Source organism: Pleurodeles waltl, chromosome 8 (genome assembly GCF_031143425.1).
Source record: "Pleurodeles waltl isolate 20211129_DDA chromosome 8, aPleWal1.hap1.20221129, whole genome shotgun sequence".
NCBI lineage: Eukaryota > Metazoa > Chordata > Amphibia > Caudata > Salamandridae > Pleurodeles > Pleurodeles waltl.
In genome coordinates this window covers 1,171,982,356-1,172,003,419 of record NC_090447.1, presented here as the reverse complement: position 1 = coordinate 1,172,003,419, position 21,064 = coordinate 1,171,982,356, and the positions used below count along the sequence as shown (strand labels likewise).

Sequence of the window (21,064 nt, the reverse complement as noted above, 5' to 3'; positions counted from 1 at the left end):
CCGATAATTATATGGGTCAAGGGGGAGAACCTTTCTTATGGATAGAAGTTATCTCAGCCCCTGCCCAAGTCATTGGCATAGATAGCCCTTGCAGAACTGAATTAAACAACATTTGAAAGTAGTAGGGGCTCCAAACAACATGTTCTCCCAAAAAAAGGTCCCCCGTGATTTCGTCAAGCCCTGGCGCTTTGTTTGGGGCTATCTTGGCAATTGCTGATCTAACTTCCATCAGTGAGATCAATACTGTCTCTCCTGTAACTCTTTGTCTTCTTCCCACTAAGTGGTCCCCAGTCTCCCCTACAGGCATTCTACACCATTCACAGCCTATAAGTTAGAACAAGCATTTGAAGTGCAGTGGGTCTCGAGTTTACTCGGGTTAGAGCTGTAAATTCATTGTAAATTCCTAACTGGACTTTTCTTGCAACATAAATTGAAAGTGTAAAGTAAAACAGTTGACATAAGTGAGCCGATTCAAAACACCACAGCCGGCTTGAGCGCAGAGAGACACAAAAGGAAAAAAGTTTGCTCGCAGTCAGACGTATCGGCAAACGTGCAATTATTCACGTAACAGTGTCGAAGTCCAAGGTGGTAACAAAACTGCCCCAAGGAGGGACAAAGGTAAAGCATTTACCAATGATAACAAAGGATTTTTGAAAAGGCAACCTCATGAACAAGTGATAGTGATGGACGTGGTTAAAAGCCAACATAGATAACAACACGTTGGAAAAGCAGTGCGTGCGCGCTGTTATGCTTGACCTAAAAATGGGCAACCCAGTCTGCGGCAGGAACATTCTCAATTGGGGAAAAGCCTTCCTTACTTTTACTGGAAACCAAGTTCCAAAAAGCACGCTAGTCGCCTTCCCTTGCTGTATCAACCAGGCCCTCCCATTTTCTTATTTCCCGCTCCTGTTTTGCTGTTATGATGGACTTCTGGTATTCCTCCCTTTTTTCTTTTATAACCCCTTTATTTTGTTGTTGAATAGCAGTCTTGAGGTCAGTTGTGGCCATTCTACTGGCTTTATTATACCAAGACATGGGTAACCTTTTAAAAGTCACAAAAAAATTATCTTTTGGGCATTCAAAGAGAGTATTGTGGATAGCCCAGACTACAACTAAGTGGATCTCCTGATCTTTATTCCAGTCCACAACCTGACGTTCCTCTAGAATGTGCACAGCAAGCCTGTATACTTCCATTATCTGCCCCTGTGAGCTGGCCCCAAAGGACCACTTGACTGCCAGCCCTTTACTGAAGAGTTGCCCCTCTCACTCCTAGCAGGTAGCTCACCATCTAGTACCAGAGCATTATGATCACTATTGCTCCTATCGAGTACCACCATGTAACTCATGAATGACCACTCCCCTACAGCCACCAGAATGTAATCAATGAGGCTACTACCTGGGACTCAATTGAATGTATTTTTCCCATTCTTATCAGAGAGCGTCCTACCATTCTAGACACGCGAAACCTGGTTCATGGTTACAGCATTAATTTGAAGTGCCAGAGGAGACCACCTCTTTATTGGTGGGATTCTTAACATGGGAATGGACCAGGCACTGTCCTTATTGTGTGTCAGTGTGATTCCGCTGGCATCCAGGGGTTCAAACTGACCGTTGAAGTCCCCTCCCACAAACGTCCGTGCTTCCCCTGGGGCAGTATCAATATGAGAATTCACTAGTTCAATAGATGGGGAAGCACAGTGAGAGCCCTCTGGCCTTAGATGTTGTATATGGAGGCAGAAAGGAACAGAAAAGCTAATAGTACACAGAGGCTATCCTGGGAGGCAACCTGAATTTCTTGGGCCTTACATTCAAGAGCTGTCCCACCCAAGTTATTAAACGCCCTGATGGTCTTACCCTCCCTTTTGTAATAGCTGCATACCCAGAGCAAAAGACTGACCTAATAGACCATGTTTCCTGAAAGAGACTAATCAAGTCTAAATCTATAAACTCATTCCAGTCTAGGGGCTGAACTTTAGAGGCTAGGCCAGCTATATTCCACAACAACAGTTTCACATGGGAATCAGAATGTTTAACTATGGGATCATCGTGGTAGTCTGGATCAGATGACACAAACCTACTAGTAGGGGCAGGGCTTGCACAGCAGTTACAGAGGGTACATGTACATTTATGCATTTGACCCCTTTGACATTAGAAGCATCCCGCACTGGCCTGACACTGATTATCTAGGACCTGTACTACTGAGTCCTCCAAGCTTCCTAAAAAATATGGAAAATTCCAGCCCATGCCCATATTTGTATCTGCGGGAATCAGTTGCCCAACCAAGAGGTGAGCCTGGTTGCTAGCCTTATTTTTTGTGACTCCCCAACCCTCTAGCTCAGTTATTACAGGGCTCACCATGGGAGGTGGAGCTTTGTGAGGAGTAAGTCAATCTACCTCCTCTAGAGCATCAAAGTGTTTGAAAGCATGGATTCCCAATAAGACTAGTGGGCTATCTTGATGTTTTGAAACCGGCAGCATATCCGTCCAGGACGGGTTTGACTATTACAAACACATGTGGTGAGCCTCTGGACACAATTTGGTTTATTAAAGTAGCCCAGTGGTAGCAAATCAATGGATGATTCTCCTTTCCGGACCCCTAAGTAACTAAATAATAAACTTTGTACTAGCGGAGGGGTTCTGAAATTAACCACTATGCAAGCGCCCAGATGGTACACCTGCCCTGGGCCCAGTCAGCCTACCTTGCGAGTAAGTAATATACTGTTAGCTATTGAAGGAGGAAAGTTCCTGTGCCGGACAGCCAGTTCAAATATTTGATGGTAAGCCTGGCCTGGCCTTCCCTTCCCTCTGGATCTCATGCAGACGGGGAACACCTGCTAAAATGATCATGTTTGGGCAGAATGCAGGGAGAAGGTTTAAAAGAGGTTGCTTCTGTTTAGGAGTGCTCGCTTTCATCATATGCGCAGGCTTTCCCACGCGGCTTGCTTTATTTTCTGGTCCAGCAGAATCGTTATCAGTGCTTTGGGGGACATGCTCTCTCTCTCTCTCAATACAAAGGGGGTTGAGGTGGCAACAGTGCTATGTCTTTCCAGGGTTGCGCACTGCTGGGTGGTTGAACCTTCTAGTGCCAGTCTTGTCAAGCGATTTGAAATGTTATCATGAGGATCAGCAATAGCTGAGAGGGGAGGTTTAATTGGTTGGCTCGGCAGCTGCTTAATGTCCGCTAAGCCGTGCTCAATAGCCAATATCGAGAAAAGTTCTGCTAGCACAATGTCTTTAATTTTTACAAGACAGGCCTCCATTATATCATTCACCCATAATGGAGTGGGCATGACCTTTTCCCAGGCTAGTTGCATCCTGGGAAGCACAGGCTTGGAAGGGACTCTGTGCCAGTGGTCTTTTTAGCCAAAGCACTACATCTAGATTGTTTGGAATTTTTGATGTGTTGTTGCCATTGTTTTGGGATTGCCCCAGCAGCAGAGAGAGCTGGATGTGGGCTTATGGATTGCGTTTGAGTATCAGCCCATCATTGGGGAACATCTGGAAGATTAATGATGGAGGAGGACTTGAATAGATGAAGATTTGGGGACACAGGGGAATCGGCACCCAGGGGACAACTTGCTCTCAGGTAATGCAGTTTCAGTTTAAATAATCCCCACTGCTCACCGCAACATCTGGTGTATGCTTGTTGTGGGAGGTGGGGTCGTGGACGCCAGGCCACCTGGATACTTTCTTTTGCCCATGTCAGAGTATTTTAAAGTACAATGTCTTGGCTGATAACAAGAGATGGACTAGAAGGTTGTTTACAGGAGCACCGTGCAAGCTAAACAGGAATTCAGACTATCAAAAGACAGACTTGACGATTTAATCCTTAATAAAATGCACATTTCAGCACTCACCTCAGGAGCACTACGTCAGAGAATGGGCCCATCTGATCCTCGCATGGCTGCGGACAGGCGCAAAGGGGCCCGCTCTTGGCCCAGGCTTGTCCTGTGGCACAGGAGGTGGAAAGCACTTTAATGTGTGTGGCGTGGGATTACATGCTACAGTGGCCCCTCCTCCTCTTGGAGCGTTAGATAGCAGCAGGCTGGGACAGGGAGTCCCAAGGACACCAAACTCCTTCCTGAAGTACCCCCACACTGAGGGAGGTGGGAAGCACTTTAAAGTGCACAGTGCGGGATTATAGGCTGCAGTGGCTCCTCCTCCTCCTAGGGCATTAGACGTAGACCCAACAACTCTGCCTAATTTGTCAACATCCTCAGGGGCGTTGTTTTAATCATGTGCATGTAGCACCACTGTGTTGCTTGTAAAGTCATTGTACTGTATGCTTTTCAAGATGGATAGTGCCAATGTTTGACATGTACTTGATGTTACCAGTGCTTGTAGCACTATATAGTTGTTTTCAATGCTTGATGAACACAGTTGACCGTGTCAAGTCCTCCTGCTTCTAAAAATGTCAGGTTCACTTGTTTATTTGTTGCCAGGCAACCACCACTCCCCCAAGGTCTCCAGGGAGCTGGTGTTTTCAAAAACATGAGTCATGCTGGCTATAAATAAATACTTTTGCTGTGCACCTGACTCTTCTTGGCTTTCTTCCTGTCTGGCAGGGAAATCCCTCTGCACTGTGGAATTCCCTCCAGGCCCAACCCACTGCCCTCTGGCTGGCAGCAAAGAGCCTCAGCAGAGATCTTCTGGAAAGAGCTCACTTCTGTCAGCTAAGTGGAGCATGCTGTCTGGAATCTGTTTGTGTAGAATTTTATTATGGTTGCTTTGTTTTTTGGTGAAAGCTGAAAACTGAGACTGATTGCACTCTAACCTTCTTGAGACTTTGAAAGGCTTCTTGAAGGACACAGGCATGATTTGAGTGGGGACCTTGATGAGGGTTGAATAACAGATTTAGTGCGGGCCCTTACCAACTTTTGTTTTGTAACTGAGAACTGTGATAGATCTTCACTATCTTCCACTTGTTTATTTTTTGCACTAATAGTGATTATGCAGTTCAGTGGTAGGATTACTTTATGTGTGAGTTTACTTGCTTTTGGTATTGCAATTCATTTTAAGTTAATAGTGATTATGCAGTTCAGTGCTAGGAATACTCTATACGTGAGGTTTCTTGCTTTTGGTATTGCAACTCATTTTATGTTGTGGTATTACCATAGAAAACCTAATGTGAATGTGCAGATCCATGAAAGAGACTTGCAGAACTTCCTACTTTGTGTAGAGACATTCAGATTTTGTCACCTTTTGTATATTTTGATCCGTGAGAAGAGAGAGAGGTCCAAGTTGCTGATATTACCAGGTGAATGTGCTGTGATAACAAACTAGACAAATGTAATTAGATCAATGCATGCCTTTTTGAATTCTGTTTAATGAGACCAGTGCATGCTTTATTGAATGTTGTGAAACAGTCTCTTAATAGCACATAGCTTCACCAATACCGTAATTTATCACAGAAAGGCATCTTCCAGGGGCTGCACTGACAGTCCTCCATAGCCCGAAGAACTGCCCCCAGCTAGACCCGGTGAAAAGAAGTGCAGTGTTTCTTTGTCTCTTTTTCCAAATACCCTTGCCTTTTGGGGCTTGTGGTGCAATCATCAGTACCGAGAGGTGTCTCAGGAAGTTGGGAGAGCAGTCATCACCCCTGCAGACAGCGTGGTTTTCAGGTGAGTGGCTGCGCCACAACATTAGATAGCTGCAGGCTGGGACAGGGACTCCCAATGACACCAAACTCCTTCTGGAAGTAATTGTGCATGTTATTAGCATTGTTTATTGTTGGATGGGGTAGCTAAAGATGAAGAATGAGGTCATTCTTACTAAGAACAGTTCACAACGTTTTGAAGGCAGGAGTAACTTTCAAACATGCTAAATAAGGTGCCTCCAGCCTGTTCTACAATTATATGATTATTACTGTACTTAAGTGGCCAAGACTGTTCATTGAACAGAGAACCCGTAACCCACAACTGGATGCTCGCTCAGCCCTCCCCTCTTAAATACCTACATGAGCCCCCTCGCCAACATCGCTCGCAACCACAACATCAAAATCATCTCCTACGCCGACGACACCCAGCTGATACTCTCCCTCACCAAAGACCCAGCCACCGCCAAAGCCAACCTTCAGGATGGAATGAAAGACGTCGCACAATGGATGAAGCTCAGCCGCCTGAAGTTGAACTCCGACAAGACGGAGGGCCTCATCCTCGGACACTCCCCGTCCGCCTGGAACGACTCTTGGTGGCCCCCGGCCACCGCACCAACCCCTTCAGACCACGCACGCAACCTCTGATTCATCCTGGACCCCCTCCTCACCATGACCAAGCAAGTTAATGCCGTCTCGTCATCTTGCTTCCACACCCTTCGCATGCTCCGAAAAATCTTCCGCTGGATCCCCGCCGAAACTAGAAAAACTGTTACCCACGCCCTCGTCACAAGCCGCCTGGACTACGGAAACACCCTATACGCAGGAACCACCGCAATGCTACAGAAACGTCTTCAGCGCATACAGAACGCCTCCGCACTCCTCATCCTCGACATACCACGCCACAGCCACATATCCGCCCACCTGAAACACCTGCACTGGCTCCCCGTCAACAAAAGGATCACCTTCAGGCTCCTCACCCACGCATACAAAGCCCTCCACAAAAAGGGCCCAGAATACCTCAACAGTCGCCTCGCATTCTACACGCCCACCCGTCAACTTCGCTCAACCAGCCTCGCTCTCGCCACCGTACCTCGCATCTGCAGAGTCACCGCTGGAGGTAAATCCTTCTCATACCTGGCAGCCAAGACATGGAACTCCCTTCCAGGACCACCTCGCCTTCAGGAAGCGCCTCAAGACTTGGCTCTTCGAGCAGCAGTATCCCCCCCCCCCCCCCCCAGCGCCTTGAGACCCTCACGGGTGAGTAGCGTGCTCTATAAATGCCTTGATTGATTGATTGATTGATTGATGCTGCGTGATCTGTTTTTTCGATTTAAGTTTATTTTTCTGGTCTGGGTTTTGGGTGCTAACACAGTCATAAATACCCCAACAAAGCTAGCCTTGTGACAATCGTGTTCATATTTGGAAGAGGAAATATGACATCCTTTTTTAATGCTTTAAAATCTCTCCAGAGACAAATTTCTATATTGACTTTTTTTTTAGCAACAATTACGGATACCTACCACTACATAGCCTTCACAAGCTCAGTCACACCCATCGCATTTAAATGCTCCATCTCCTGAGTAACACCCTCTTGAACGCTCAGGGGCTCATTATGAATTTGGCAGATGGCGCAGGCCACCAGCCAAATTCCCACATCTGGATGACAGCCTATTTGGCTGTCCCTCCGCGAGCCCTATCACGAGTTTTCCGCTGGGCCCAGTGGGAAACTCACCACAACATTGACACCAGCTCGTAATCGAGCTGGCAGCAATGTTGCAGTGCATTGAGTGAGATGACATCCAGTTCACCAGCTTTATTGGAGCTGCTCGCTCCCGCCACCAAACACCTGGCAGAATAATAATGCGTGCCCACGCCTGATGAGAACACAATCCAACATCTAGTAATAAGAGGATATGGGAAAATGAGAAGAGAAGCAGTTTAAAGAACCACACTTTCTCCTCCCATTTTCCTCTGATTTTCCTCAAGCTCTCTAGATATTTATGGCACATTTCACCTCCCTTCTGCTGCCAATGCAGACATGGTTAGAATATGAGGAGAAAACTGTGATGACCAAACACACGTTTTCCTAACATTTTTCTGATGGATTCCACAATTGGAAAAACTATAAATGAGGGTGAAAGAGTTCCACTGCATTGCCTCTCCAAGGAACCCACGCAGGGACTCGTGCTACGTTTCACGTGGCAAGCTTATGTACACGTTTTGGCCTGAACGTTTGACTCTGATCACATTTTGGGGTACAGATTTCTTTCCACTGGCACATGTCCAAGGGCAATAAAAAGGCAAATGCATATTGTATGCTTTACGCCCCTCCCACCAGAGCTGTTTCTTCACTCGTCTGCCCATTGACTCCTCTTCTGCTTGCACTGAGGTTGATGGTGACAGGTAAGTTTTCACTTTTGTACCTGCTCCTCTGGCTGTTTAGTGCCTGCGCCTGGATTCTGCCGGCGTAAAACAGTTCTTACACTAAACCTGCAAACCAGGTGTCATGTGGAGGTGCTGAAACCCCTCATATTATTGTCACTAATGTAATCTATGTTGATGCGATTTTATCAGTTAATCTTTAAAGGCTATAAACAAAACCGGGATAATGTTGTCATCAAGAACATATGAGGCAATGTGTCCCTTAGGAGATTAGATAGTCAGCAATTAAATCAACATAGTCAATTAAATAAGCCTCATGTTTCAAGAAGTTTCAACGTTTACTAAATAATTAAAGTAAATTACAGATGGCAAAAACAATAGTCAAAATGCATGGTAAATCAATCTAGAGAATTAACATAAGGCTGAACCAAATGCAGCAAAGAGAATGACATGAAGAGGCTCACCAAGAACAGCAAGTCAACAAAGCATTTAGTTTCTGCACATGCTTCTGTGTGCAGGGACAGCGTGAGACAAACATATGGATGCATAAGAATACTCAGTGGAGTCGAACCTAGTTTAGGCCTTATCTGGCAACTAGGAAAACATGACTATGTAAGGTGCTGCATTTTTGTTTCTGATAGTAATCCCTCATGATATCGAGCACACATTGATTATTAATCAGAATCACCAATGTTTTAGAATCTTGCTATAAATAATGTCCACCAAACACTAGAGAGTGGCAGCAGTTTATATCCACACCTCAGCATTGAGGCCAGAGTTCCAACTGTCACCATAGACTTGAATCAAAATATTCTAAATAAGACTCCACATATTCTATAAGGAGAATCTTCGGAGAAGGGCTGTTTGAATGAACTTGGAAGAAGAAGCGGCCGTTAATTGGAGCATGAGGGGATGGTGGGGCCCACACTCACACCCATACATAAGCACTCACTCACTCACATCATGCACTCACATATACACACACCTCAAACATTAAAGAAAAACATAAAACTTACTAGCTGCAGCGTCTCAGGTGGCGGGAGGGAAGCCTCCGAGTTTCAAGGAGGGATGGGACTGCCACCACCTCTCCTTGGCTGACCTTTTGTCAGCCGATGAGGGAAGATAGCAGTTCCGTACTTGTCAGAGTGGTATGGAGGTATGAGGTCAGTGGGACTGCTGATCCCACCAAACTCTGTCATGAGATATCAATGCCAGACACTGGACCCAGGGCACTTTATAGCTTCAAAACTGAAGTGCCCAGGTCCAAGGCTATCAGTGACGCTCCCTCTTGTCATGTGAGCCAGAACATTTCAGGCACTTTGCTGAGCTGAAGAGGTCATGCCCACAGGGTTGAGACATCTTCAGCCCAGCAAAGTTCAGCTTACGCAGCAAGGTGCCTGCATGTATAGCGCCTGACTACCTGGCCTGAACATAAAGAATGTCAGGCTAACATTTGCTAAGCCTAACACGCACTCTTCATGTCAGGAAAAAGATAGAAGGGGTGCTTTGCCATTAAAGACGGTTCACTGCTGCCTCTACAACAGGCACATCACAGGATTATGCTGTAACATTGTGGTTTTCATGTTTGTTTCTGACTGGTAACTAAATGAGAGTCAGGGCTAGTGGGTGTTTATAGATCAGATACGATTTTATTGGCATTTATATCACTGGAAGAAGACAACAAAACAACAAACCCACCCCCAACCACATTTTTCCCACCCATGGGCTCACCCACTCTCCCACATTCTGTAAATGTAAAGAGGTATCAGTAGTGTAGGGGCGAATAGAGGAATAATAGAGATCCAGCTTGGGGTCGTCCCCAAATTTTCAAGGCCCTGAGCCATTTGAGCATGTCAACTCCTTGTAGTCTGAGTGAAAGAAGTCCAACAGAGGCCACCATTGTTTTTTACTGGGTATTTTTAGGTTCTAATTTGAACATTCTGTATTACAGTATCTCTGTTATACTACTGATTGATGGTGGAATAGTATCCCTTTTGGAATTGCACTGATGAATGGTAGCAGTTTCACGGTCCATGTTAACTTCTGTGTGTGGGTGAGATGGAGAAAATAGCTGTGTGTGGTTGTGTAGATATATTTTTGGGGATTAATGATATTAGTGATATTGAAAGGGTGAGTGAGTGACGTGTTCTCATGGAGTTGATGTTAGGTGGTGGGGAGTGAGATGAAGTCCAGGGATGTATTTGTGTGGATGAAAGTTTGGCTAATTGACTGATAAAGAATGAGTGAGAATTTCTTACACGCATGGCACAGTATTCTTGGCGGCTGTTATGATGTAATTGTACAGATAAAGTATTTAAATCAGTTTTGTAATGGTACAGTGTTTTAGAAGGAACTGTGATCACTTCAACCTCATTTAGAGAAAAGGCCAAATTACTCAATGAAACTGTTTTCACAATGACAACTACTTGGGGTTCCAGCTATGACAGATCCAAAGGTTCCTCAAAAAAATGTACGATTGGCTGCCAGCCCTAAAGGTATAAAATAATGCATTCTTACAGGAAACCTACAACTATTGTAATCTTTGCGCATGGATACCTTTGCACCTATTCATATCTGTGTCCCATGGCCTATTTAAAACCTGTGCACTGTTTTCATCCTGATTCATCTGGCATTAATGCATTTGCCACCCCAGCTTCCACCACGCTCCTGGTCGCAGACCCACTTCAGGGGCAGAGATATATAGGTAAGAGGGCCAGTGAACTTTGCCTACCACTCCCCTCTTGCCCTACCTTTCTGCCTGACTCTCCTCTATGTATCTGCCATTGGAATGCAAGATTAAATTCTCAGATGAGAAATATGAGATAATATTGGGGAGAGATGATTAAGGAGGAATGTTCTTGACAACTACCTTTGTTCGAACTTGAGGTCCGAGGATTGTGGTATCATCTATGATGTGGTTATCTTGATGTTGCATTGTGTGCTGGGTATTGCCTTAGCTGTTTTTGTGCGAATGCAGCAAGCAGCAGTAGGTTTGGAGTTGTGCATCTGTTTTAGGTCTATTACTGGTGTTTAGTGTAGCTTGTTAAATCAATACCATCCTTTAATAGCTCTTTGAACTTTGGCTCACCCAACTAAATTAAGTGCACTGTTAGTTTCATATGCCAGTTTTAAGTGAGACTGATGGGTTTCTGTGAACATTATCTTTTTGTGGAGGGGGCCGTTCCTCTCAATTACTGCCCTACACATAAAACTTAATTAAATTAAACAGAACTGTAATCGTCACCTTTTGACAAAGTGCTAATTCATTCAAGAAGCTTATTGCTTGTTATCGACTTGTTGCTTGTTATCGACTTGTTACTTTACCTCATCATAACTCTTAGGAAACTTTCTTTGCTTTGCTATTTAACGTGGTCATTTGTTGGCAAAGTGCAATTTTGCTTCGTGTCCTTTCCCATATGGCTAACTTCTTCTTATGGCAAATATGTTTTACACTGAACTAACTTCATTGAAATATTGTATCTTACTGCACATAGACCTTTAGCTTAAAACAAAATAAGGTATTTGATCCAGGGGTTGCCAGACCAGAGTTGTTTTAGGGAAATTAGAATTCCAAAGACGCAACAGAAAGAAATGCTTCACGCATTTGGAAATAAGTTTCCTTTTCCAGCTTCAAACGTTAACGTGTATTGTATATAAAACGTATGAGAAAAAATGTTTGTGAAGAGCAAACTAAAATTTGAAGTTAAGTGTTTTCTATATCTTTTTAATTTGTCTTGCTTTGCTTAACGATATGGGTGCTTTGGTGATAAAAGCTGCTTTCAAAATAAAGAAGTGTATTTGTGGTGCTGGAAGTTCCCATGCTTACATTTTTCTCTTCTGTTATGTTTTTTTTGCAGGTTCCCAAATACTTATCGCAGCAATGGGCGAAGTCTTCCGGAAGGGGCGAAGTTGGGAAATTAAGAATTGCAAAGTACGTTTTATGTTTTATTTTCCTTTATTCATGAATTGTGAGTTTAGTGCTGTTAAGCACTGCTAAGGCGGGACTGGCCAGACCGGCATCAGGCGTTTCCCCAGGAGGCTGAAAGGGTGGGCCCGCTTTTGTTACCTGGGTGCTGGTTTTGTAGCAGTGCAGCAGGTTTAAAGGCACAGCAGAGTTCTTTGTATACCCAACAGATTTCAGGCAGCAAATAAAAGTGCTAAGATAACTCTGATGATTAATGTACTTGCTAGAGAAAGATTTGGGTTTTGTCTAGTGGCAGCTTTTTAAAAAAATATTCTGTTTATTGTTTTCAACATAAAGGCAATGCAGCACAGAAAGCACAAAAAGAAAAGCATACAATAAAGTAGTAAAACAAAGATATATATCCATCTTCCTACAAGCGTTTATAGAATCCCCATATTTTCCTCCCTTGTCCCTTCCACCTTTTCCAATGCAACATGGTAATCAACCGTTGAAAAATCTACACCAGGTCCAATAGGTGAGGTTCATGGGCTATCTCTGTGTTCATTACACTTCCCACATATCTTTACCCACTTTTGCCTTCCCCCCCCTTGCCTTCATATACTACTTTTACAGCAAACACGCACGAGTCCATATCATCTTCCCAATCCCTCCGTAACGGTGATTGCTTAGCAACCCCCCCCCCCCCCTCCACAGTCGTGCAATGTTACGTTTAGCTACCATCAGCCCTAATATCACTCATATTTGAACCATGTGGGTCAGGCCCAACATGTCTCTTATGTTACGAAGGTACCATTTAGCAGTTGACTCCATAGTTTTGTTACCAATAGTGTTGTAATACTGGCAGTTCGACATAATATGAAAAAATGTGCCTGTCTGACAGCAGCGTCTGCGACACTGTTGACTTGTGGCTCTGCCAGTTTTCACCAGGGTAGTAAGGGGTTAATATGCTACTGTAAAGAAAGCATACCATGCAGATTGCAGAACAGTATTTTATGTGCATAGCTCAGTGGGTTACTGCTTTTGACTCAGAGATCCCTTCGTTGCTGTGTACGTGATAGGTTAAAATCATAATCTATCAGAGTACGCTATGAACTGCCATCAAAAAGCGGCATACAAACTGCATGGTAGAGGTTAGAAAGTTATTTTTTTTCCCCAGTCTTTGATTATCCTAATTTTGCTAAAGAGGGTTTGTTTAGGTAGAAATTAAATTAGTAAAGTCAACCCTAACCACTGCGTTATGTTCTGAATTCTGAGTTTATGCTTTCCCATCCTAGTACTAAAAAAAAATAAAGTGCCTACCAGTATGGGTGGCATGTGAATCTAGTCACATTTTTCTTATGTAGCACTTTCTATACACTGACTTATACACATATGAGTCATTGTCTCTGCATGTGTGATGTAAAGTGCTCCACCACTCTATGCTGGTAAGAGATGTGCTATAAAACAAATACAATTCATGTAAGAGGGTATATGGAGAGATGAGAAGCATTGTTAGAGGGTGAGGGAATCTTTGAAGAGCCCCAACAAAGATTGCTGTATCCAGGTTTAACATTTTACTATGCTTTAAAAGCGAATAAAATTGAATATACAATGAAAAATGTGTTGAAAAATGCTCAGTTAAAAAAAAAAAAAAAAAAAAAAATCTTCCACCGGTTTGATGATATGAACCAGCTTACTTGTGGTTCTGTCACTAAGCACAGCGGTATTTATGACTATGGCACTACTGCTGGGGCACCAGTGTTGGATGTGCGTATGGACATGTGGCACTTTTGATGGTAACTAATACTAGTAATTTGCATGATGAAATACTGTGCAAAAAAAACTTTTGAATTTGCAATAGTTTGCTTTTAATGGGAGGATTTAAATGCTTATGCCCTTAGATTTCATGTCCTGTTTCCATTACCTTATTTGCATCTGCACAGTAGGCACAGTCTCTGTCCTGCTGCATCACTAGTATTTAATGTGAATCTGAGACTAAGGAACGTTTAAGGCCTTTTGCTACTTGATCTGTGCTTTCCATGTTTCATGGCTTGGAGTTATACATACTGCGCTGAAAGGCATGTACTAAGGTCTAGTCATTCCTTGCCTACAGAGGGTGTACTTCTAGGTACAATTTTCTGCACAGAACCCTCCAGCTCAGTAACATTGTAGGAGACCCAGGCTACCTGGTCTCCTTAAGATCGTGAGGGTTGTTTTTCCACTGCTCCATTTGGTACAGCCTTGTCATACCACACCTCTTAGCTCTTGTAGTTCTGAATCAATGCTGCCTGCTTTCTAAGGTGAAAATCAGTGCCACCGACCTACATCTTATTGATTAGGGTGATATGCCTTTGTGGCCAACCCCGTAGGAGCATGTTGTTTACTGTGCTGAACATCGTTTTTTATCAAGTTGCGCATGTTATTCAGATGCAACTCTGCATCTGAAGCGTATGAGGTACTCCTGCTGTTCTATAAGTTCAAATATGTGTAAAACAGTTTGTTCTATGGCAAACATTTGGGTGCGACTGACAATTTTCTGATGAAGTCTGGTGTTTAAAACTGGTACTAGATTTAATATACAATCAGCCCTTAACAGTGTTTTACTTTTTCTTATCTTTTTTTTATACAGAAATCAAGGAAAGACCGAGGTGAGTGTTTTTCGGTTAAAATGTGATTTATTGAGACTGTTTTTTTTTTTTTTTTGCATAATGGTATCTAAGATATTTTACCACAGACTATAATTTTAGTATCAAGCCCAACATTCTTCTATAACAGCCCCTTGAAGGAATGAACTAATTTACAGAATTCGAACTCGCAAGTACATAGTTTCTATTTAATATGTTTGCTAAGCAGGGTGAGATTCTTGATGGGCAGAGCTGTTGACTGTTCTGATAAAATGCAGTCTGTCACGCGGTCTGCGATTCAGTAGCTTATTAAAGGATAATCTTAAACCTTGAAATAATTCCACATAATGTTGAAGAGATGTTGCTGGCTTTTTATATCCGTGTCCTCGAAGCAAAAAACTGTTTAAGGTATAACAAGAATTTTTACCGATGTCCTGTTCAGCTATCTTTATTTTATTTTGTAGAGTCGGCTATCTTTATTTTACTTTGTTAAAGACATTCTGTTTATCATTTGGCTGTACCAGTCTGTGCTCACTTTGTTTTTACTGAATAAAAACATAGATGTTGTCTTGAATCCTGTTTACAATTAATTGTGAGAACGTCCTTGAGTAACTGGGCCTTTGGACTTGCAACATATATATATATATATATATATATATATATATATATATATATATATATATATATGTGTGTATATATATATGTATATATGAGACGAATAAAACCACAGCACATCACGGGATCACGGTGAGAACACTTTATTCCTCAGTGTTACGTCAGGGTGAGAGTCCACTGATATCATGAAAAGCAATAGATGCGTACTATAGAAGCACTGTACAATTCTCATATCTGTGAGGAAACAGCCGACACGTGTTTCGTCATCATTGACTTTTTCAAGGCTGAAAACATATACAAAAATAGGATGTATCAATCGCAAGAAATGACAGTGTATTATAGTCAGATTGGATATCAGTGTATGAATGTGAGGAAATGTTGAAAGCAGTAAATCTAAAAGAGAAGCCCAGTGTTTTGGAGTAGTGTGTGAGACTACTGTGAGCACGAGTGAGGAGAATGTTCACCCCTAACAATGTGTTGAGTAAATAATAACAGGGTGTAACGTGGCAGTGCACGGAAAAAATATAGGTGCTCGTATGTATAGGAGAAATTGCAAAAATACAAACAATCATGCAAAAGACCATAAGTGCCAACCCTACGACACTGTTCCTGGTATTATACCAAACAAATAATAATCATCACCGGTGCAATGAGGTGAACCAAAAACAGGAGAAGGAAGGAAGAGGATGTGCCGTTTGTGAAACTGTAAATATGAGCAGAAAAAAGTAGGGGCATACCTTGTAGAGTCTGAACTAAAAAGTTACTGTTGGTAAAATTCCAAGGATCATGAGCTGTACAGCAGAGTGTACAGATGGTAACAAGAGCCGTAGTTAAATTCCAGAGACCATGGTAAGTCTGTAAGAAGAGAAAAATAGAAAAAAAGCAAAAGGAGGGTAAAACGATATGGGGTATGGCTAGCAAACTCATGCTAGAAAGATATATAAATGAAAGAATTATATAAATAAGAAAAACGAAATATAACTAGAAAAGTGACAGCAAGAATGCCATCTGGACAACCAGAACAAGGGAAGGTTAATAAGTGGAGGAAAATAATAATATATATAGAGCAAATGTATAGCCAAAACAGTGAGAGAAAGAGAGGGGCCTCAGTATGTGAGAAATATATGCTGGAATAATAAATATATTTTAAACGGAAATAAAGTAATACTAGACATCAAAAAGAGTAATCTTTTGAAATATTGCTCTTAGTAAGTGAAAAATGGAGGATTTAGTAAAAAACAAGGATATAAGTACACATGAATCGTATGTGGGAGATTTATTAATAGGTGGGTACTGGTCCGTTGCGGAGTCAGAAATGAGTCTAGTTAATGGAGGACTGAGAAACTTTTAAGTCCCCGAGAAATTAGCAATGTTACAAGTCATTTAAGGATTAGTAGACTGAGGACACCTCCTCGTGAACGTTCCGGGAAAACATCCAAAGTATGGTAGGACGGCACGAACATTTAGCGTTCGGCCGCCCTCGTGAGTGAGACCGGGAGAAATATTGATTGTTCTGAATAAACATGAAATTAATGACAAAACAAGAGTCAGGGACGCAAGATTTATGGGCAAGAGGAAGATCAGAACGATTAATCGTTGTCCGTGGATCAAAAGATTTTAAGGACGGTGAGCGGGAGGTCTTACCTGTGAAGTAGCCAGGTTTAGTTTGAGCCGTAAATGTATGGCGTCGTCATGGGTATATGTGTGTGTGTATGTATGTATATATATATATCTATATATATATATCCCTTTATAAGTAATTACAGCATAGACCCTATTCTTTTTTTTAAATTAATTTTCTTCCACCGGTTTGAAATGAACCAGCTTATTTGTGGCACAGTCACTAAGCACAGTGTTATTTATGACTATGGCACTACTGTTGGGCAACAGTGTTGGATGTGCATATGGGCATGTGGACTTGCAACTTATACTATTCTGCTCTTAAGGGGCTGCCAGTGTCTTCCCTTCGAACAAAACTAATGCCAGATGATGTTAATGCCTGTAGGAGGAAAGGGCTGTGGAATAGGAAGTAATAACGATGCAGGCTCTTGCGGTGGAGAAGCAACTCAGACTTTTCGGGGACAGGGAAGGATCCCATTGGCTTTCGGGGAGCATTGGATGGCCCTGAAGAGAGAATACTCAGTAAGCTGAATTTAGGGCCCTCTGGAGAACGAACGAATCAGGGTTCTGGAATTTTACAACATATATATTTGCACAAGGAATGTAATGTTCAGAAAGCTACACGTCCTGTAAAAAAAAAAAAAGATCCACTCGTCCCTTTTACATAGAATCGTGGAGTACTCTAGGAACATTATAAATAACCTCAGATTACTACATTTTACAAGGCTCGGCGTGCATGTTTTTTATTGTGGAACCACTGCCAGTAATACAAACTGAGATAACTCGATTTCCTTAGAGTGCACATCCTAATAGTAAAGATCTTCATCTTAAAAATAAAGGCTTTATAATAATGAACCCTAAGTACAAGTTTGAACAACGTATTCATATGGATATAAGGCTTGCAGAAATGACAAAGCATCTTGTGTTATCGGATCCATTCTGTGGCACTGTAAATAGGCTGCCAAAGGGGTTCTGCCGGCAGTTGTCCCTACTTTTCCTGTGCGTAACATAAACATGAAAAATTGTTCTCCGTGGCTCCAAACAATGTGAGCTGGGCATCAGGCAGTGGGAATTCCACACTCATGGTGAATAGTTGGTGTACTGGATTAACTGGGCAGCTGGTGTCTTATTTCTGTTCATTCTGCTATCTTACATTTATGATATTTGGGTGAGTAAGGTTTGGGGGAAAAGGGTATGGTGAAGAAATGAATGTTTGAAGATTCATGTTAGAAAACTGGGTTTTAAGTACCTGGTATTGCAGTTTGACATGTCGAGGAGTGCAAAATGCAAACATATGGGTCTGTTTAGAGACTACTTTAGCTATTGTCACCATATATGACCTTGACAAACAATTTGCACAAAAAGGAGCTTTGGATCAGCCTCTTCAGCCGTTGGTTGTTAGAAATGTCATGCACGTTTTGGATCACGCCAACGATAGTCATGTCATATAGACTATCAGATTACAGCAAGACTGCTGGATTTGGGGCAGCAGCACCTCTGCTTGTGGGCAACTGAGTGACTCACACACCAGTTGGCAGCTGTCGGCCCAAACCTCCTGGCTGTGTAGCAGCACCTCACCCCTCCCCAAATGGTAAAGGCGATTTGTGGCAGCCTTAGGACTGGAACTCTGAAAACCATGCAGGGAAATCGTGGTAAACAAGCCTTACCCTTTTCTCTCCACATAGAGGTCTCTTGCACACATTGACAAGAAAAGCGATGCAGAACAGTTCTCAATACATTTATTGAAAAGACTGCAATCTACAATAAAATACATGAGCTGCAGTGACTAGGATAATGAGGAATAACAATCAGGATTGTGAAAATCAGAGATGTAAATATGAACAGCCCCAACATATTGCAATGACATAGATATACAATTCCTACCTAAAAGTCTAAACTCTAGCCCCTTCACGAGAGCATGGCGACGTAAGCCAAATCTGTCTGTGCAGTGTCCATGAGAAGCATATTCCACCCCCGTAACCTTGGTACAAGGTCAGACCTCCAGCCTCCAGATTAGGCTCTGCAGAGACACAGTGGCTGCCCGCAAACAGGCATTAAGTATGGATGGAAAACCTGGCTGGAACCCGCTCTAATGCACTTTGTCCTACAAGATGTTTTTATAGGGGACATGTTTATGTTCTTGCACAGAAGCCTGATGCGGGTATGTACCTAAGCGCCGGACTCTTTACACAGTTTTGGGGCCGGCAATATAAAATATTATCCTGTGTGCCTCGCATTCCATTCTTGTGAATCTGAGGAAGAGAACATGATGCAAAGTATGTAATCCATAACATTGATAGTGACGCTCTCGCAGAATGGCGACTGATTATGAAAATAAAAACATTGTCACTAAAAGGAGCTGAACTAAATTGAATAAAAATGAATAATTGAATACAGAGCATGTTATTTAGGTAAAAGGGCACAGGCCGCATCCTACGCTAAGCAATCACTGTGCCCAGGCAAAAAACTACAAGTGGACCCACGACATTAATGGGGAGTAACAAGAGTATGTTGTGATTATAGAGTATGTCTTCTTTGTCAATTCAACATTTGATTGGCCAGCAGATGTATGAGTCAGTTTAGGGAGTGTTTACACTGTAATGGGCAGACATTGACACTACTATGAAGCTTCTGGTAATGTAATAGATTCTGTTCAGCATACATTTAGTGACCTTGATGTCTTTAGTATGCTAGGAGTTGAGGATAACCTTGGAAAATGGGAGAATATCTCTCAGACATTTAGCTAGGATAGTCGGCCTCCTTGCATCGTCCATATAAGCAATATTCCCAGGACCACTGCATTACAGGGCGGAGCAAAGGCTGAAGGCCATGCACCTCGGACAAGGGCTGACATTTGTGTGGAGGAATTGATCCTTTCTCAGGAGGCAAAAACAAAGATCCATTTGGTGGCTCCTGCAGGCCTAGCATGGCAGAACCATACTCTGCATGATGCTTGATCTCGCCATAGTCGATGAGGCTGATGAGCTTGTTGTGGGGATATTACCACAGAAGGTTAGAGTCCTTCACTGTGAGGAGTCTGATGGCAGAGTGTTCTGTTCCATTCCCCTAAAGATGGAACATGTATCAGCAGTCCGATACATAAACCACACAGGCAGCAGGAGGTCCAAGGGCTTAGCTGAAGTGGCCAAAGAGTTTTGGCACCACTACCTACCGCACAAACTCTACTTGATGGCCGCATTCTTACCGGGAAAACTGAACCTGATTGCAGACTTGAATTCCAGGCATCTGAGCGATCCCAGTCCTTTGAAGCTGGATCCAGTTCTGTTCCAGAAGCCAATGCACAAATGGGGTCCTTGCCCAATAAACGTATTTGTCTCCAATCTGGATCAAAACTTGCCATGCTTCTGCAGCTTACAACTGAACCCCCTGACAGAAGTGATGGACCCATTTTCGCAGGACTGTAGTAAGCCTTTCATACTTTTTCAGTGATAACCAGACTGATGCTGCAGGAAAGGAGGCAGGAGATTGTTAGTAATATCACTTTGCAGATCGCAAGCTTGGTTTCCAGATGTTTTAAAACTTTCTATGGGTTCTCCAATCCCACTTTCCAGTACTCAGGATCTATTGACTGATGCTCACTGCAACTTACACCAGTTGGTACAGGATGGAAACTCTTCCTTCTAATGCCTTGACAGATTACACTTTGAAAAACACGAAGCATTGCTGTTGATGTTCTTAAAGTTCTTAAACACTCACAAGGCATGTTGTCTGTTCATGTTGACAGTCATATGTGTTCATTGTGCTGCTGAATGGAATAAATGGAAAGAGAAATGCATAGTCTGAGCATTCATGTCCTTAATAGAACTGAAACATTTCTTCGCTATAGCTAGGAAATTGTGTAGTCACTCGAGGAGTAATAATCTCTCACAGTGAGTATTCTCACTTTGGTCCAAGCATCTCGATGTCTGCCCATAAAGTAACACTGCTTTTTAGGGAAGCCCACGAGTGGCAGAAAAGTGGCATATGGCTCTCTCAGACAGGTCCAGTGCAGCATCTCCTCCAGCATGTCAAAGATGTCTGCAACAGGCACAGATACTCCTCTGTGAGAAAATATGTGTGATAAACACAATTTGATTTTAAATACTGATGTTCAAATGCCTCCACCGATACTAGGTTCTTTTGCTTATACTGGTATTAGTCAAAAAATAAATTAATTGTTGACTTGTTTTCACCATTGATTTTAAACAAATTAACTGATGTTGCAAAGATGCATTTAATGAAAGTTATACATTATTCGTTGATGTTCAATCTGATCATATTCAGTAAAAACACGCTTTGCAGCCTAGTGGTGGCTAGTCTGGT

At 42.7% G+C, this 21,064-nt stretch overlaps 1 protein-coding gene across 1 annotated transcript in view; it reads left to right on the top strand.

Moving 5' to 3' along the window:
- The window catches only part of GTF2F2 (general transcription factor IIF subunit 2), an 897,640-nt gene that overhangs the window by 80,323 nt on the left and 796,253 nt on the right, over positions 1-21,064 (top strand). Inside the window, exons 2-3 of the mRNA XM_069205408.1 lie at positions 11,836-11,909; positions 14,512-14,530. Of these exons, the coding sequence (XP_069061509.1) occupies positions 11,836-11,909; positions 14,512-14,530 (93 nt within the window). The remainder of the gene's footprint in view (positions 1-11,835; positions 11,910-14,511; positions 14,531-21,064) is intronic.